General features: G+C 36.4%; 1 protein-coding gene across 1 annotated transcript; it reads left to right on the top strand.

Moving 5' to 3' along the window:
* The first annotated feature begins 3,223 nt into the window (after positions 1-3,223).
* LOC113751619 (transcription factor MYB16) lies at positions 3,224-5,775 on the top strand. Its single transcript, XM_027295686.1, has 3 exons — positions 3,224-3,533; positions 3,678-3,807; positions 4,487-5,775. Exons 1-3 carry the CDS (start codon positions 3,401-3,403, stop codon positions 5,454-5,456), a joined length of 1,233 nt encoding a protein of 410 aa, XP_027151487.1. The 5' UTR covers positions 3,224-3,400; the 3' UTR covers positions 5,457-5,775.
* The last annotated feature ends 14,512 nt before the right edge of the window (positions 5,776-20,287 follow it).

Below are 20,287 nucleotides of genomic sequence, written 5' to 3'. Positions count from 1 at the left end.
AAACTTTTTTTTCTAATAATGCAATTGGGTGACCGTACAAGTAATAAAATCCATAAAAAAAAAAGGGATCCAAATGGTGCCCTTTGTGTTTAACTTTGACGGGCAATAAAAAGAAATTTCTAAAAAGTTATTTTGGGTGTAGATTGGAGAAAAAATTCATGCAAAGAATGTTACTGGCCAATACTGAGTATTTAATCTATGACTTCAATTCACAGATTAATCTTACTCAGACAGCCAAAATAAAAAATATATATATATTGCCTTTTTTTCATAATTAAATGACCTTTTTTTTTTGCAGTGGCCAAAATTAATGGATTTGTAAGGTTAAATGCTTGTATGTAGGTAGTAAAAACCTGAAATATGACTGATGTTGTTAAATTCGGATTGAATCGATCGATTTGACCGGTTCGACTGTAAATCGGCTTTCTTTTCGAATTAGTTTGCAGAACAAAACCTTTTTGGTCAAAAATCAATAAAAAATGTAAAAGATCGGTTAAACCAGCGACCCGATTTGATTGTTGACCCCATTCTCAAACTTTTCTTTTTTATTTTCTCCAAACATAATTTGAGTTACCTAAATTGTAACACTTTTATTTACTAATAGGAATGCAAAAAATGCCACCTATTTAGTGTAAATACCAAAATCACTTGCATTTTTGAATGATCTCTAAATCAAGATGTTTTCATCTTTGTCATCTCATCAATTTAGCAAGAGTGATTCTAACTTACATTAATTTGTTTTAATTTAGTTTTTCAAATATTTTAAAAAATGGACATATTTTAGTCATGAATTTATATTTTTATATATAATTATTATGTGTGTATTTGATTGTAAGTCTAATATTTTTGGAACATTTTGTATGATAGGCTGAATATAACTAAGAACTTAATTTCAATATTTCTGAAACTTATAAAAAAAATAAATAAATTATGACATCATACTAACATTAACGAGTTTTCGTAAACGGTCGATCGATTCGATACATTAATCCATAATCTAATAGTTTAACCGAATCATTACCTAGTCCAAGTTTAACAACATTGAATATGACAGGACAAGTTAATCAGCTTGAGGTCCGGACAAAGCTTGCGCTGCGTCATTAATGTCTGCGGCGAAGGAAATGCATTGATTGCGACAAATGGGCTGCCAGGCTATAAACAAAGGCAACATGGGGAAACTTGTAACCCTGCACCGGAGAGCACCAGCGGTGTGGTTGGATTGGACCTTAAGGTCGAAGAAATTATAAGTAGAAAGTGTCGATTTAAAATCTAAGATCGTAAATAAAAAATTTAAATTTAAAATCTATCTCTTATAAAATGAACAAGTAATAATCCATGAATCACAGAAACTGGCCTCTGTGCCCCGCCAAATGCACACAGGTGAAATAAATTCATTCCTCCTTTACAAGGATAATGTGGAAAATAAATCATATAAAGATATAATAATAATTCACACAAATTTTAAAGTTTTTTCGATTGGTAATATTTTATAAAAAAATAATTAAAAAACGTGTTTAAATAAAATACCACAGAAGAACTTTTCTCCCCCCCTCCCCCACACAAAAAGAAATAGATACTTTCGAAGAGAGAAAACAAAAAATGGGACGCTTTCATTATTGTTTTAACTCATAGGAGTACTGTACGTGTGCTGCTCCAAAAACTAAAATGGTCCTAAAATCTACTTGCTGTAAATGTCTATTACTATTAGTACAGGGTAGTTAGTCTCTAGCTGGTGACTATCAACAAAAGCAAAAGATATTAATTGATGTCGTTACTTTATGAATTATGTGGTGAAAGCCGTATCACATTTTTTCAATTAGTCCTCTTGCGGTTGGCACAGTCCCTGTCCATCATCAACAGCGAAGAAGATAAGCCCGAAATAATTTCAGCCACGACACACCCGAAATAACATCCAACTTCAACAATTCCTCCTGAATCATGAATTTGAACTTCATATAATTGTCCTGTCAGGCTGATGATTTGTTGAATTAACAGCCAAACTCCTTTTCTTTTCTTTTTTTTTTTTGGCCCTTTCTGCGGTCAATGAATTTGCAGTCAAACAACTACTGCTATTGGATTGCACCACTGAGAATTGAAAATACTTGCTCTGTTCATCGGCCGACAGATACTGATACGGTCATACTAGCCTATTCTACGAGTTATAGGACTTCAAGATCCAATCATGAGAAAAAAAGAAAAAAATACAATCATGAGAAGAAATTAATGACAAGTAAGTTACCTGCTATTGTGACCAAAGGCAAAAGATCACTACTCTTATTTCTTTGGCAAAAGTTCTGTTCCATTCAAATGGGATCCTCACAACTCAATCATATGCATATATAGACTGTCTAGAGTTTGAAATGCAAAGAATTTATAATACTAGCTGTTTCTTGTTAGCTACTGGCGTTTCCTTGAACAATTTTACGCTGTGAATCAAACAGAAATATCCCTATCACTTCATTCCATATCGCACAATCGTTGTCAAGTTGTAATTAAAAATGAAATTATAAGGATATTTTCATGTTTTTACGTCAATAGAAAATCTAATAAAGAGGCGCCAAATAGGGATAGTTCCAATGACCACGCCCATTGAGTAAAAGGTAGTTTCACACGAATCAAGATAACTAGTGAAAAAAGCACACTCTATGGGTGGGCAAATTAGGAAAAAAATTAAGTTTTTTTTATTAAAATTAATAAAAGTTATTAGAAGGGTATTTTTTTCGATATAAAACGAAATTAAAGTATGATTTTTTCTGGCAAACAAACAAACAAAAAAAAATAGAAGTTATTGAAAGTAAAAGTTGTTAGAAGTCACTAAACTTAAATAGTTACCATCTTTTAGGAATTCTTGAATCTTATATGGGTGAGATTGAAAAATGAAAATATAATACAAAATTTTAATACCAAGTGTCTCCTCATATACTGTAATACGTACAGCAAGATTTAAAGGGAGAAGAATGATTGAGGAATGAGTACGTGTGGTATACAAGTCCCTCAAAAGCCTACTAGTCTAGTGTTTAGAGAGAGTATTTTGGGGAAAGAAGAAGGAAAGAAGAAGAAGGAGGAGGAGGAGGAGGAGAGGAGAGGGCAATCGTGTCAAAAGGAAGCCCATGGCCATATGGTTGATCGAATTAAATATCTTTATCCCACCTATGTCGCTGACCTTTCTTCCTAGCCATCTCTTTCCTTGTATTTACTTACCGCTCCGTCTCTTTCTCTCTCTCAGTCCTAAGACATGGAGAGTTAATTACACTACATTGAGCTCTCTCTCTCTCTCTCATCTCTCATTTTAGAAACCGTGCTTTGGTGTGACTCTGTGAGTATAGCAGCAGTATATAAAGAGCCGCAAGAGCCAGAATCTTTTCGTTGCTGATCATCACCAAAATCATTAGTCGCCGAAATGGGGCGATCTCCATGCTGTGATAAAGTAGGCCTCAAGAAAGGGCCATGGACTCCTGAAGAAGATCAGAAACTGTTGGCTTACATCGAAGAACATGGACATGGAAGCTGGCGTGCCTTGCCTGCCAAAGCTGGTGACTTGTTTTACTCAATTTAACACTTCCTACTTTTTTTTTTTTTTTTTTGCATTATCAATCATGCTTCATCAATCAACCGCTAGCTTTTGCATGATGATAATCAGTGTACTAAAAGTATGTATGATGCTTCCCCGCTTGCAGGCCTTCAAAGATGTGGGAAGAGTTGCAGACTTAGATGGACCAACTACCTCAGACCCGACATTAAGAGAGGAAAATTCAGTATACAGGAGGAACAAACCATCATTCAACTCCATGCTCTCTTAGGAAACAGGTGAACCATTTCTTCTTATGTTCCTCCATTAATTTTAACACTGTTGTTGACAAGTACAATGAGTAATTAGCTTCAGGGAATCCAAGAGACCATATTTCTTATAGGTTGGGATCCTATGTATGTATTCCCAATTTTTTTTTCTTTTTAGTCTTAAAATTCTGGGATTCTTGAGTCTACTTATGGCACTGCCCATTTTGTGAGTCGGATTTTATTTCATGGCAGTAATTTATGTATACGAGCCTCTCAAATAGCTTGCTTAGTAAAGCAAATGTATTTCATCAGAGTCTCATTAATTAACGACTGCTTCAATCATTCCAATTCAAGGGTCGGTGCTTCCTAGCTAGTTGCTTCCATAACAAATACTTATGTGGACAAGTTACTGTACGAGTAATTCTGCTCTGGAAATGCACAAGGCTAAAAATGTGGCGTATGGTTCTTCTGTTTTAGTGATCTGCCTCATGGATCTTGTAATTTTCTTCAACGTGGCGAAAGAAAACAGGATTTCGGCATTTGCTTGTACATTGGTCGGGCATTTTTGTCTTTGTCGTCACGGAAGGAACTGAAAATTTTTGCTTTTTGGTATTCGGTTGATGTTAAATTTTGATATAATCAAGGGTTTTGTTCTTTTGCTGTTTTTGAGTTTGTCTTCTTATGTTCCGGTTGCCTTAATTGTTCTCAGGTGGTCGGCTATAGCCACTCACTTGCCCAAGAGAACAGACAATGAGATCAAAAACTACTGGAATACGCATCTCAAGAAACGACTGGCCAAAATGGGGATCGATCCAGTCACCCACAAGCCCAAAACCGACGCAATCTTGTCCAACGACGGCCAGTCCAAGCATGCAGCCAACCTCAGCCACATGGCTCAATGGGAAAGCGCCCGCCTAGAAGCCGAAGCCAGATTGGTCAGACAATCAAAGCTACGCTCCAGTTCATTCCACAACCCCCTTGCTTCTCCAGAGTTTTCCTCCCCCTCCAGTCCTCTCAACAAGCCGGCCCTGGTCCCTCCGGGGCCGCCACGCTGTCTCGACATACTCAAGGCGTGGAACGGTGTATGGACCAAGCCCAATGATGATCAAGCCGGTACAAGCGCTGGTGGTGCCGCGGCGTCAGTTACCGGGCTAGCCGGTGACCTGGAGTCCCCCACATCTACACTTAGCTATTCCGAGAACGCACCCCAAATGTCATCCAACGGAATTGGAGATAGTTCCACGGCTTACATCGAGTTCGTGGGGAATTCATCGGGGTCTTGCGAGGGGGGAATGATGAAGGAAGAGGGTGAAGAAGATTGGAAAGGCATTGATAATTCCATGTCGTTTACTTCTGGACTTCAGGACATGGCCATCACTGTGGACAATGCTCATAACAGTGCATGGACGGGGGAGTCCCTCAGGCCAAGTCCTGATTCTCATCAACATGTTTCTGGCGGCGGCAATTTTGTGGAGAGATTCACGGACCTCTTGCTTAGTAGTTCCGGTGGCGGCGACCGGAGCTTTTGCGAGGGCTGCGGAGAGTCTGATAACGGTGATGCTAGTGGGAGTGCCGGCTCGGGAGATGCAAGTCATGACTACTTGGAAGATAACAAGAATTACTGGAATAGCATTCTAAATTTGGTGGATTCTTCACCCTCTGATTCGCCTATGTTTTAGAAGTTACGACTAATGAGAAGCCTTATGATCATCACCTGTTATAACCACAAAACGAAGAAGTGTTGTTTCAATTGTCCATCAATTGATTTGAGTCACGGTCGTCAAATGCATGCTACGGAGCAGTAATATTTCTCATCATTCGTAGGGATGATGAAGTTAACTAGGTATATTCATCGAGTTTCCGGAGTCTCTCTGGTTTCTTTCTCGCGTCCATTGTCAATAGCTCTGTGTTATTCTACTCCTTCCAAAATTGTTACTCTCTGGTGTCAATTGATGATTCTCCTCTTTCTCTGACATTATCAATTACTTGCTTTCTTTACAAAGATTTTTTTTTTTCCTGAATTCCGGGGTTGAGAAGGAGAAATAAATAAATCGATCTAGATTATTGAGTTATTTTTAATTCTATGAAAGAAAACAATGAATGAGTAGTTTTCCTGCTATCACATAACCGCATGGTTGTCAGCAGCAGACGATGCTCCCTGGCTCTGCAATCTGCACAAGAAAATTTTCCTAACGAACTAAAAGGAGAATTCTCATGCAAAGAAAATGGAATTGATCATCGCGAATAGATGCCGACGACTACATAATTGTCCGGATGAAAGAAAGGCGTATTTATGATGGTCTTTACTGCTGTTGGTTACGCGTCACATTCTTGGTATGGAGAAATATCCGAAGCCTACTTGATTCAAACCCCCCAAACTCAAAAATCATACTACTGCTGCTACTAATACTGCAAGTTTTGGGCATCAATAACTACTCCATTATGATTCATGTGCAGAACAACCATTGAGGATAGCCAATGTGAGGAAACAAACCTCTTTGCTTCGATATTCTACTGCCTTCCTGATACTGTTAGATTTTCTAACTTCAACCGGGCCGCTTACTTTTCCATCCATAGCTTTCACAGATTAGGTTCTGCTGTGATATTTCAGGCATATTAAGACATTTGCCGGTCCTTCTCGACAATGATCTATCCTATTCTTACTTAATTTGGTATATTAGGGTTTGTAAGCAACAGAGTTTAAAGATCTGACTTGCATTAGTAGTCAGGTCCTAGAAACTCATACGATCACCTTATTATATATTCACCTTTCTAACAATGAAAAATGGGATCTAATGTCTAAACTAAGCGTACATCAAATTTGCCCTAGGGATTGATCGACGTGTCAATATTTTTCCCATGAAAATCTAAGATAATTTGGACAACAATATCGATCAAAGTCGTCCAAGAAGCGATATTCTCACAATAACAAGCTTAACCCTTAATGCTTAGATCAAAAAAAAAAAAAAAAGAAAGAAATTTACGTAGATTTAAAACTTGGCTCATTACTCCACATGCTATTTCTACTGTGCAAAGTATTAACTTATGTACGTGGCTCAGTGTCGAGAGGTCGTAATCGACCTCGAATTTTAATTCAGAGAGATTGCTATGGCAGGGAAGATGCATGTGCCAATGGAAATGGTCGACCCGAGTCCTCTGGGATGCCAATGGCCCCATGCTCATCCACACTACTTGTACGTCGTCAATGGCCTATCAAGTCTCACCGGATTTCTCTTTGTACACTCTTACTTTGTCCTTCAAAGTTCAAAGTATTGTTTGTTGTAGTTCAAAGTTCAAATTTGGGGTACTTTCCAAGTGTTGGTGTGTCTAATTAACTTTGGGATACTAAATTAAATAAGGTCCCGTTTATTAGTTTTTTTCAGGACAAGTGTAGTTAAATTGAAATATATATATATATATATATATAATATTTATATAATTAATATTTTCTACACTGACAGTATATATACTGTTAGCGTTGGATGAATGATAAACTCAAATTTTAACCATGTATCATGGATTCAACAGTGATAGTGTATACACATGCATATATATATATACACACACACATATACACACATAGACACACACACATGTGAGGAAATAGAAAGAAATAAATGTGAATCCATACAATATTATTATAAATAGAGAAAGGTAATAATTTGAATCAACCTAACTTAATCAAGGAAGGAACTATTTTGGCTAAAGCTTCCTCGTTTTACTAGTACTATTAGTATTAAGTCAGTGCATCCAAAGGTTACTGTTTTTCTCAAAGCTACCCTTTTGGACAGGGGCAGTGTGCCGATCAAATATTTTTTCACCAGACATTCCAGGGATAACCATCTCCTCATATTGTCACAACTCATTATACAAGCTCCATCTTCCAGTCCATATCTCTAGTCCTGATGAACTTTGACTTAAACACCTAAAAGCAGCCAAATTATTAATACGAAAAAGTTCTCATTTTCGGTAGTTGGAACTTGGATGTTGAAAGCTCGTTTGCAGATAATCAAGCTGGAGAAAATCTGTTCCGGGGAAATTAGAATTACGGCTGCCAATGCTAGCTGTTACCTAGATATATTTCTAAAGCCATAATAAAGTAATAAGTTCATATGAGCTTAAGAATACCTTAATGACCACTTGCTAATGCTGTTACACCGGTTATTTTCCGTAAAATTGGAAGAATTTTAACGTTTAAGCAGCTCAAAATTAAAAATAAAAAAAGGAATGAGTAGAAACACTCAGCCCTTTCATTGATCACCCCTAATTGCGAGTCTCAAATCTTGGTAGTGGCTCACGGACTTGCGAGTGTTTTGGAGGAGGGGTACAACTAGGTTGAGGAATGCTTAAAAAAATATATTCCCTCCGTCCCACTTTGATAGTCCCATTTCTTTTTTCACACAGTTTAAGAAAAAGTAGTTAACTTTGTTGGAAAAGTAAATTTAGATTGTTATTTTTCTAAAATACCCTCACATTAAATAGAGCACAACTTTATGGGAACTTGAATTGATAGTAAAAAAAGAATCAACTCTCATTAAATGGGGTAGGTTTATAGTAAGAACAACTTACATTAAATAAGGGCATTTTAGGAAAATTAAAATACAAGTACATTCTTCAATTGGAAAGTGTACTACAATTTGGGACAGACGAAAATGAAAAACGGGACTATCAAAGTGGGACGGAGGGAGTATATATATATATCACAGTAAGATATTAAACGTGAAAATGGTTTTGTTAAATTTTTAATGGATTTTTTCATCAATTGATACAAGGATCCCTAATTTTAATAAGAAACAGTGGATTGACGATTAAATTGACAAAATGACAAAAAATGCGCCATTTCTGTTAATTCAGTAGGTGTTTTGAAATTTCAAATAGTTCAGTAGTCAAAAACACACTACTAGAATGATTTAATGGCTATTGAAGTTTTTAGGTTTTTTTTTTTTTTGGCCCCAAAACAATTACGTGAATGAGAACAAATGGAGGCATCTAGTTAGCGGACTTGGAGATATATAATTAAGAGTTGCAGCTTGAAGTTATAAATACACGTTCATAAACGATTATCGTACATTTTAGTGAATGGCCAAAATTTTTTTTGCAGGTATATGATTTGTCAAAATGCTAGTCATCTCATAGAGAAGGATGGGTTGCGTGTGATATGAGAGAAGGGAATTTGACATTTTCCATTTATACTAAAACAAAAAAAAAGCTTATAAAAAATGCTATTCATCTCTAAATTATGTAATTATGTAGTAGCACTTGTGCCTAAATTTGCCAAAAACATAAATGACTGAAATCTTTCATTTTTTTTTTTCAAAAGTTAAAAACTTATGGACCGATAATATTTTAAATTTATCCAAAATAAAAGAAATACCGTTAAAAATCGGATGCAATTAAATTGTTAGACCGTTTCACGTTCTTTTAGTTTGATGTAATTCAAGTGATGATGTGTTTTCTTGTGGTTGGTGCTAAAAGCTGTCTGGTAACGTCTCGATTAATTGATGAAAATAATGCCATCAAAATTCTGGAAGGATAATTTCTTCTCTTGCATTTAATTAGATGAATAATGAAGCCAGGCTGTGAGAAAAGTTGACCTTAGTGAAATATTGGCCACATTTAGGCGGGCAATGAATCGCCTTTTTTATTTTTTTGGAGTACAATTTTCCCGAAGCAGCGCCGGCGCGTGCTTGGAGCATTTATATCGTCAAGTCATATTAAAGACCATATCACATGGGCTTCCTTGAGTCAGAGAAGCCACGACCAATCCGGGGGCTTATTGAATGTACTAAATGGTAATTTTGTCACATGGATTTCTTGCATTTTCTATTGCACGCTCGCTGATCTGCTTAGCCACTCACCATTGCTTAGCTTATCAAATTCGTAATTAATAGGTCTAATCTTATTGATAACTAACTTTAGATTTGATTAGGAGATCTAATATAGCATCTCTTCCTAGTTCCTTCCCATTGGTCATTGATGTCCAAATTACATGAAAGTTACGCATACCTTGTTGTTCTTATTAATAATTGTTCTGCGACAAATATTATGAGCGCCGTCTCGTGGAGGGTTTCGTCCAGTGATTAAGGTTGAAATTGCCGAATATAAAAATGCTGAATTCAAATTCTCGTTTCTCTGCCCAATTTCTTAAATCTCATCACTTTTCTAATGAGGAAAAAGCTGAGTGCTATGTGCAAAGATTAATGCAGACACAATTCAAAGCCTTATGAGTGGCACGCCCTAAGATTAATGTAGACACAATTCGATGAAAATATGCAGTGAGATCAATTGTCAAACCCATTCTCGTAGTACGTTTTAGACGGCAATGATGAGTTCAAGTTGAAATCAAGAGATAGATGAGACTGTGAAACCGATTTTGTGCAGTAAATTTCGTGCACATCTGAAATTTCTTAGATCGTCATATAGTTAGACTGCAGTGAAGATCTTTGATGTTATGATTTTCTTTTGCCATGTGGAAACAAATTCCGGAGGTATCGAACTGTCTTATTTTAAAGCCGGCGCAAAAAAATAAACCAGAAAGCTACTCAACAAGTACGTGTATATGATAGCTTGGTAAGTTATAGTGACTGCCCCACTTATGTGGATTTATTTGTTCCCAATATATAGCTTATGCATATTACTGTAACACAAAAACGAAGTGCGGGTTGATCAAAGAAAAACTCCAGGTTCGAATTTGCTAGATTAAACTTGGACAGGGCAATCCAGGGGATCGAATTAAATTCCATCATAAAAGCATTGGTTCAGGAACCTGCAAAACATTTCCAGTCCGCAGGGTTCTAATGCAGTTCCGGAACTGGAGCTTGCTTACAATTTATCTGTCAAATGTCCGTTGATCCAACAACACCAGCTAATGTCTTATTTGTCCATCCGAATTGACTTGATTCTTGCAGAAACTCTGCAAGATACGCTCGTAGTACATAGCATCAGAGAGGACCTGTATGACTTACAAATTTACTTTTACAGGCAAAGGCAAAAGGGAAGTAGTGGAATTGGAAATGGAGCACGATTTGATTAATTTCCAAACGTATCACCGTCAGTATCCGTCACGGTTTCTGCATTTGAGTGATGATGGCAGTGGTGGTGTACGAGTACTACATGAGTGAGAAATAGCAGAACCCCAGAAGCCTACTTTCTACCGTTCTGGTACATGTTGTACTTTGCTAGAGAAATTATGAAGCCTGGATATGGAACGCCTCTCAGCCGCTTTTGCAGATGCACTTCTCCCTCTGATGAGCAATTAAAAAGGGGTCTAAATGCAGCCTGGGAAAAAAGAGAGGTTGGTTGGAGGTATTCTCCAGCTTCATTCAATTCTTTCAGGACCAAGTTCGGGTTGAGTTTGAAATTTGCATGCTTTTTCAATACAATCTATGGAGCGTACGAAGTGGTTGGATGTTTCTGCGCGCTGTACACCAAACCGCCCCTTTACTCGAATGACCATTCATAGCTCAGCAACCGCGTCAAATTCGCTTTTTGCAGTAAGAAGCATTCCCAAAATGAGCAAGGCAGCACCACCGTAGCATCAATAGCTTGGAGAAGATGTCTTAATCCCGAATTGGACCTTTTTTTTTCCCTCCTCTTTTTTTTCTTTCCTTTTTTTCTCCCTTAGTACAAGAGGAGTAATAACACTGCCAGCAATATCTTGGAAAAGATGTCCGAATCCAGACTTGGACTTGAACAAAATGATTGTTGTACTTTTACACCAAGTCCCAGTTTCAGTTTTCTGCTTCAAATCAGCAGGAGAACAGGTCCCCAGACCATTCAGGGTATAGTAGTACTAGTAGGAAGATGCCATGCTGTCTCTGGACTATTCTTTCGGAAAACCTATATATATTTTTATTGCAGTAAAAATAACATTTTGCAATAATATTTGCTGATTGCTGATGGTGACTTCGAAGACAAATGCTCCTAGAGCCAAAGATCCATTCCTTAAATACGCCCACGAGAGGATCCATTCCAGGGACAACGAGGACAGCTCATAATTTTAGATTAAGTAATAACAACTGAAATGAAACCTGATATGAAATGTCAATACATTTTGAGATGGCCTCTCACGGTGATTTACTAATATATTGACAGATGAAAAGAGACAATGAAATTTGACAGATAAAATTTTTGCAGAGGCTCTATTTGGATTGCTGAGTTTTTCAAATATTATTAAAATTTTTTAAAAATACAAAAGAGTCTCTAGTTGGATCGCTGAGTTTTTCAAATACTATTAAAATTTCTAAAAAATTGTCTAAATTTTTTTAATATTTAAAAAATATTACAAAAAATATTCTAAAAACTCTTCTACTCTTAAATATTTCAAAATATTCTAAAATATACTATAAAAACTCTATTACAGTAAAATTTTTCAAAAACATCCCAAAAAACAGTTAATTCAAATGCACCGGAGTACGGGCGTTGCTACCAAATGGCTTAGACAAATTCACAAGAATGATGCTACAGCAGAGCATCCTAGATACCATTAAAAGCACCCACTTGTAAGCTAGCATAATTGATAATTTACCCACTTGTAAGCTAGCATAATTGATAATACTGCATCGAAAACCATATTTGATGTCCCGTAAACTGCTCAAATATTTCGCCAGAAGTATCTTCGTCACCATTAGGGAAGGGAGGGGGAATTAAAATTTGACACTTAAAATTTACTACTACTACATTACTCATGACTTTCACACATTTCAATTTACCCTTTTTTTTTTTTGGTTTTGGAGTCTCTTCTCAAACTAATCTGCCAATTCAGACCGTTTTATTTCGATTGATGAGAAACCAAAAACAAAAGCAGGAACAAAAGAAGGGCAAAAGGCACCAGCAATTGAGCATATGTATGGGCATAACAGGCAGCATAAGCATAAGGAGAGTTTACGCTGCAAAGCGAAGCCCATTGATGCTTTGTTTAGTGTTTGCACTTTGTAAAATTAGGCAGCTTGGCCATCTTTTTACGGCCACAGAGCCTCAGTACTTAGTGCAGCTGGCAAGTAACAAAAGACCATTTTCATCAGAGATGCAGAGAAAAGAAAAGATCTACGAAAACAAAGAACAACGTTGACAATCAATTTTAGTACTCAACAGATAAAAGGTTCCCGGGAGTGGAGTTTACTGTCGGAATGATCTCCAGGACAGATTCATAGGACTCACAGCTGGAGAGGTGCCGTTTGCGTTTTATAACTCACACAAGAGGAGCTTCAGCGAGCTGCTTAGGGTTTCATTACCCAATTACTCCTACCAGTTCTTAACTTCCAATGTTTGAGGTTTCCGCCCCCTTCTTAACTTCTTTGTCTAGCAGTTGAATACTTTTTGGGCTCATCCCTCTATCCTACCGTCTGCCCATGTGTGTGTGTGTGTATATATATCTATCCTTGATCCATCTAACCAAGATTGTGGTTTGGGCTCTGTTTTATGCTTCTATCCGCGGTCCAGCTACTTGCTTTCTAACATCCCTCTGTTGCCTAAGCCCATAGTTCCATGGCTATTCTTCGCCTCACAACGAAAAAGCACTTATCCATAACCTAAACCTGTTAACATACATATATATATATAGAGAGAGCAAATTATCCGGTTGGCCATTAAACTTTTGCGATCGTCAAGTTTTGATCACTCAACTTTTAAATGTTTGATTTTGGCCACTAAATTGTATAAAGGTAAGATGCGAGGCCATTCTGTTACATTTAACCGTTAAGTTCTTTGATCTGTCCATTAGTGCAATTTCCAAGACAAAAGGTAAGGTCTTTTAAGGAAATTCAAAAGATTTGAGAAATGGGAAAGTTGATTTGCTACCCGACGGCGTCGTCACCGGTGATCCCATGGAGAGACCCAACTTCAACTCCAACGGTGGATCTCTTTTATCGAAGTTCTTGCAAAATAAGTCTTTTTCTCTTCTCAGCCCCGATCGAAGAAGTATTTACTAATCTATTTGTGGGTCGTAATCTCTGTCAGATCAAACAAAGACTTTAATCTTGGTTGCTAAAAGACATAAAAGGGTTGGCTTTACGCCAACAAGGGAAAACAAAAGACCTGCTATGGAGAGACCCAACTTCAACTCCAACGGTGGATCTCGTTGACCAGTCAGCGGCCAGTGCCGCCAACAACAATGACGTCGTGGGATGACGTTTCAGGATTAGAGGAGTAGCAGAAAAGGCACCTGACGAGGCTGCAGGCAAAAGGGGTTTTGTGGAAGCATCTAGAGGATCAGAACACGTTGGTCGTCTTCAGGTTAAGTCACGGCGGAGAGGTGGAAGCCGACGAAAATTGTCTGTTTACAGCGTCGAGGAAGGCCATGGGGTCAGTTTTAACGATGAAGGAGTTGAGGCGGAGGACGGTGAGGAGGTTCTTGGAGGATCTTGGATCCGCGAGTAATGAGGTCAGGAAAATGATTGAATCGGCAATTAAGCATATGTACTCGCCGGATCTGAAGTCGGGTTGGGGGATCCATGTGGTTCAGGATCCATTGAATGCTATTTTGAACTTCCAAAAGAGACCCTATCTTTTATCTTGGAAATCGCGCTAACGGACAGATTAAAGAATTTAACGGCTATATGTAACAGAATGGCCTCGCGTTTTACCTTTTTACAGTTTAGTGACCAAAATCAGACCTTTAAAAGTTGAGTGACCAAAACTCGACGATCGTAAAAGTTTAATGGCCAACCGGATAATTTGCTCATATATATATTTGTATATATATGTATGTAAAAAAAAAAATTACATTGATAGCATATAAAAAGTATTACTCTTAACTGATTATAGATTTTGATTTGAAATACTCAGTTTTTGTGATGTTCTCATTTGCTTGTTTGCTTTTGTACTCAAATTATAGATTTTTTAGTAGTTAAAAAAGTTGAAATACATTAATCCTAATCAACTAAAGAGTAACTTTTGCGGATTCTATAATCACTTTTCATAATTAGATTTTATGAAATCTGAAGCAAACAAGAACAAGGTTTAATTAGTACCTCATCCACAAATATATAGTAGTCTGGCGAAATTTTCTAGTGAATTGAGTATGCAGTGAGCAATTGTTAGCACATTTAAATTACAACTAACTTGCTACATACGCAATCCCAAATTAACTATATACTTTTCTAAAAGACCAACATCTTAGGCCACTCTTAATGGAGCACAGGTGCCCGTTAGCCAAACCCTAGTCTCATAATTCAATAGTCATGAACATAAAAATCAAAATCTTCACTAATTTTACGATGAGAATTTAATCATAAAATGGAGTGGTTATAATATTATTGCCAACAAACCATTTCACCTCTTTTTTTTTAAGTACTCTTGTGGTAAAGTTGTGTTCATAATTTCCGAAAGTGCACGTACATTGCTAAAAGATTTATCAGTATACATATCAAAGCTCCATTTTAAGTCTAATGTCCGCCTCAATATTCAATAATGTTCAAGATTCACATTTGGGTAAACTCGATTTTCAACAATCCAATGAATCAAATTGTGTCACACAATCTTATCAAATGCGTGACATAATCTAAATCATTGAGTACTCGAGTATACCCAAGTTTTGGACTTCAATAATCCATGTGAAAGCATTGCTTCAACTCCTATCCGCAAGTTGAACATTAACCCCAAAAATCAACCTAACAATGGGGTAAAGGGGCGACTTCACGCTAATCGTTTTCTGCAGGCACGGTGTCATGACATGGAAGGTAAACACAAATAGGGAAAGCTTTCCGAACTCTGAAATAAGTTGGAAAGGCGTGGAAGGCACAACCGCACAACATACTGATTTATCATCCCTAAGTTTTCGGCTTTCCAGAAATTAACTTGGATTCTACAAGTGCTGTGTCTTTTTGCTTTGAAAGTTTGCAGCATTTTCTGTTCAATATTCCCGTCATATATTATGCAACCATCTTTTTAAAAAAAAAAAAATTTTCGGGGACAATCCAAAGAATTGCGTGCCACCCAAAACGTACTCAAATGATGAACATCAGTCATAAATCAGGTGTTGCTATGCTACTCAATTATTCGGGGAAAATCTGAAGATAGCTTGCATCCAAACCGTACTTTACTTTTTTGAACATTGATGTTAATTATATACTGATCCTTTTTCCCAATGACTAACTTGGGAAATTAACTTAATTATATACTGATACTTCCCATTGATGAACATAGACGCCTTTAAAATACTTTCGTCGAAAGTTTTTTTTTTTTTTTTTGCATTAACTCATATATGATATCTAACTGTTTTCGGCAAATTTCTTCAAATAATGTTGAAAAATATTTGCCACAAAAGCGGGATGCGTTTGGGAGTTGTTCTCGACTTAAGGTCGTCGTATTTATCCAATATTTGTTTGTGTTAGAGACAATTTTTTTAAACAAAACAAAAAAAAAATCGACAATTTGGCTACTTATACCTTTTTTTTTTATGAATATGTTATCCTAGCCGTTGATCGCTGATACTCACAAGGTTGCGTATGGAACAAAAAATAAAGAAAGAAAGTCATTGGATGAGAACAAAATATCTCCCATTTCTGAAAATTAAACCCACACCATCCTCAATTCTATACCTCCATTTCTCTCTTCCATTCCCAACTCTCCAACTCCCTCTATATCATTCGGTGTTCTCTCATTCAATTCCAACCATCCACAATCTTCTCTTTGTCATCGGCTTTCTGTCTTTATTGTCTCGGATCGCTATTTTCTCTGCCACCGGCTTTCTCTCATCGGTTTTTCGCCTTTATTGCCTCGGATTGCTGTTTTCGAAGAGACTACCATTTGTATTTTGATGTAATGCCTCTTGAACCAATACTCCTAGATAGGTATGTAATCGAGTCGAGTCGAACTCAAGTATGACCTATAAATAACTTGGCTCGAGTTCGATCCAGTCAAAAAATTTCAAATTCGAGCTTGACTCGAGGAAATCTTTGAAAGCTCGAGACTCGACTCGATAAGGTTCGATCTTTAGTCAAGCCTTATCAAGTCGAGTAATCAAGCTTTTTGACTCGATACCTTACATGTAAATTTAGTATAAATTATACCCATAACGGTCATTTTATAATTATAATATATATATTATTTAAATTATTTATACTCGTCGAACCACGAACTGCAAAATCTGACTCGAACTCTACTCGAATGTGTATTCGAGTAGCTCCAGACTAGGCTCGAACTCGGTTTGACCGAATTCAAGTCAAACCATTGATCAAACTACTCGCGAGTAGCTCGGCTCACGTACATCCCTACTCCTAGAGTAGGGCTACACACGAATTTAACTGCTCGGGAGCAGATCAAATCAAATTTCGCCTCGAATTCAGTCAATATCGAATTCGAGCAGATCAAGTCGAACTCGAGTTCAAAATTAGTCAGCATGCGAGTCGACTCAATTTTATAGATATACATTATTTTTTAAAAGTAAAATTATATGTATATTCTTAATATTTTATTATTTGTTAAGAAAAAATTTATTATTTTATTCTTTTTTTTTACAAAAATAATTATTTTTAAATTTTTTAACCTCAAGCTCAAGGCCAAACTTTACATTGAGAGTTCGTTAAGTTTGAATTCGAGTTCGAACTTGATAAAATTAAGTCGAGATTCAATTCGATTAGGCCAAAGTTCGATTCAATTCAGCTCATTTGTAGCCCTAATTAGAGTAAGACTGCTTTGAAATCTACTTTTTTAAGTCTTATATATAATTCATTTAGTTGCTATGTTAATTCATTCTTACGAAGAAAAGAAACTATTACCATAGGGTTTCATTTGGATTCTGAATTTTAGGAAAAAAAGTTCGAAATTTTTTAGCACATATTTCAATTAAGTTTTTTTACCTCATATAATACAATATATATTTTTTTTAAAACTCCAAAAAAGTTGCAATCGAACCAGACTCTAAGTTGTTTAAACTATCATAAACTTCGCACCTTTAACCAAATTGAAGATATCCAGGAAAACAAACTTTGATTTGTACTTGAGCATTTGATGTTCTAAGGTCACACTCAATAAGCACCTAACAAGCCAAAAAGTGGAATAACTTTTTTCCGGGGATAAAGCATACCAAGTACTTGCTCCGAGCATGTTCCAAATGATTGATCAGGACCAGAATATAATTTTCTGACTAAGTATGATAAGTACTTGTTCCAAGCATATTCCAAATGATTGATCAGGGCCTGAATATAACCAAATAAATAAAAATCCTATTATACCCACGGAGACACAGACAAAGCTTGATAAATGTAACCAGAAGAGGATCTTAGAGACCTCCTCACTATTAGGTTCATGATATGAATTTTTAAGACCCCTCGTCCATACTAGATTTAGGGTTTGAATTTTGTGTCTGATTGTTAGAGATAAAAAAGGCCTGGAAAAGGATGGGAAGGGGTAGAACCCAAAAAAAAAATCCACTAATATATATATATATATATATATATAGGAATAAATCTGTGTAGGAGGATTGAGCAAATTTTCACCCTTCTCAATTGATGACTACAATAAAACTCCCTAGTTATACTAGTTATAGATTAGGATTCTATATGGATTCAGTATTTTTTCTTTTTTTTTTTAAAAACAAGTTTTACAAATACAATACTATGATAATAAACTTCTAGAAATATCTAATCTATACAAATCTCAAATATGACTAACCAATAAATAAATAAACTTATCATCCTTATTTTCCTCCACCTGCTACTTATCACTCCTCCCTTCCTTCACCCACCGCCGCCGCCGCCTCTCCCCTTCCTCTCTTCTGCCTTTTTGCCTCCTTTCTCTCCTCTCCCTCATTCCTTCTTCCTCCCCCTCCCTTCTCTTCTATCGCTAGCCCATCCTTTCTCTCTAGCCACGATCAACATGTCATAACTAGATCGCAGCCAGAAGTTGCGACTATCGCAATATGGTTGCACCAGTTGCGGCTTCTAACCGCAATTAGGTTGCGACTTGCTGGTCATTGCTAGAGGGAGAGAAAGAGGGTCTTTTGGCGGATGGGAGGGGAAAGGAATGAGAGAGGATGAGAAGGGGGGATCATAGTTATTAAATCCAACCCGGGAGGGAACCCGGCGAACGAGGTGGGTCAACGGGTTACTGATTCAACCAGTGGGTGGGTGGTTGAACCGGTGGGTCACTAAATATATTTAAATATTATATTTTATAATTTTAAATATAAGATATATGATATAAATTATAATAAATAATGTCATAACAAATGCTCATATAATTTAATTTGCTATAAAAAATTAATTCATATAAGAATCAATAAAATATAAAGTTATTTAGTAATACACCAAATTTCAAGTATAAAATTTTATCTATGTTTAGTGTAATTATCTAACTTATTTATAAATTTTAAGTGCACAAAATTATTAAAAATAATATATGTTTTTAAAATGAATTATGTAACATGTTATTTTTTAAGTCCATTTCATAAGTTTGGGGGTCATAAATTTTTATTAAAAGATTCCAAATAAATTTGTTTTAGAGAAATAAAACAGAAAGATAAAATTGATAAAATGTTTATATATTATAAGTAAGCAACCTTATCACCATCTCGCGAAGTAGCCTAGCGGTTTAGTCGTTGTTGCTCTGTACCAGAGGTACATGTTCGACTCTCAGCACTGCCATAAAATTTGTATATGAAACCCGGTTCTTAGACAAAACCGACCGGATTTTCGGTTTATTCCGATCGAACCGCCGGTCCGTTGATTACGATAATTTGGTAAACAAGTCTTCACCACCACAATAAATTACTTAACACAAAACCAACTCCTAAATAATAGAGCTACCATAATTTGACTTGAATAAATTACTAAAAACTTGATTTGATTAAAATACCACCAACATAAAAACTTATTTTTTAGACTTGATTTAATATGCCAGAAGCAGGTTAAAAAACAAAAAACCTTGACAAATGTTTGGAAATAATTAGTAGACCTTCCCGATGGATTAATCGCTGCTAACAGTGCTATAGATGCACAAATGATTCAGCATTGGCTTCCAAAATTACCACGCATTCACATGAAAGATATTATTTACATGGAGGATCAGTACAAGTAGTGCTACTCCTTAACTGTAGACCCCATCTCCCACATGCTTATCTTAAATCTAATCGAACAATTAACAAATCACAAGAAAGATAAATTGTTGATTGGAAATTGTAATTGTGCTGTGAATAAAATAATATATTTAAAAGAAAACTGTAATCCAAGCACACTCAATTATTATTATTATTTTTTTAGCAAAAAGAAAACACTGTCTCATTATTAACCCAAGAAAGTCCTCCTGTATGTTAGTGGTTGGACCACGGGCAGATGCAACCGTTCCTAGTGGTTTTGTGTATTTTGCACACGGCGTAACTTTTGTACAACATGTAATTTTAGAACAAATTTTTGTGGGTTCCACACACGTTAAAAACGAGATACAAGAAATAATCTGAACCGTATAATTTTTTTTGATCAAATCTTGACCGTGAACAGTTCAGAAGCCGTCCATCTGATTTCCGCTCCTGCCCCTCATCCATCGTGGTTCCTCATCTGATGTGACTTGTTAC

This window comes from Coffea eugenioides, chromosome 11, assembly GCF_003713205.1.
Source record: "Coffea eugenioides isolate CCC68of chromosome 11, Ceug_1.0, whole genome shotgun sequence".
In the NCBI taxonomy this organism is placed as follows: domain Eukaryota; kingdom Viridiplantae; phylum Streptophyta; class Magnoliopsida; order Gentianales; family Rubiaceae; genus Coffea; species Coffea eugenioides.
Note: the sequence above shows the minus strand (reverse complement) of the source record. Positions and strands in the feature narration are given on the sequence as shown.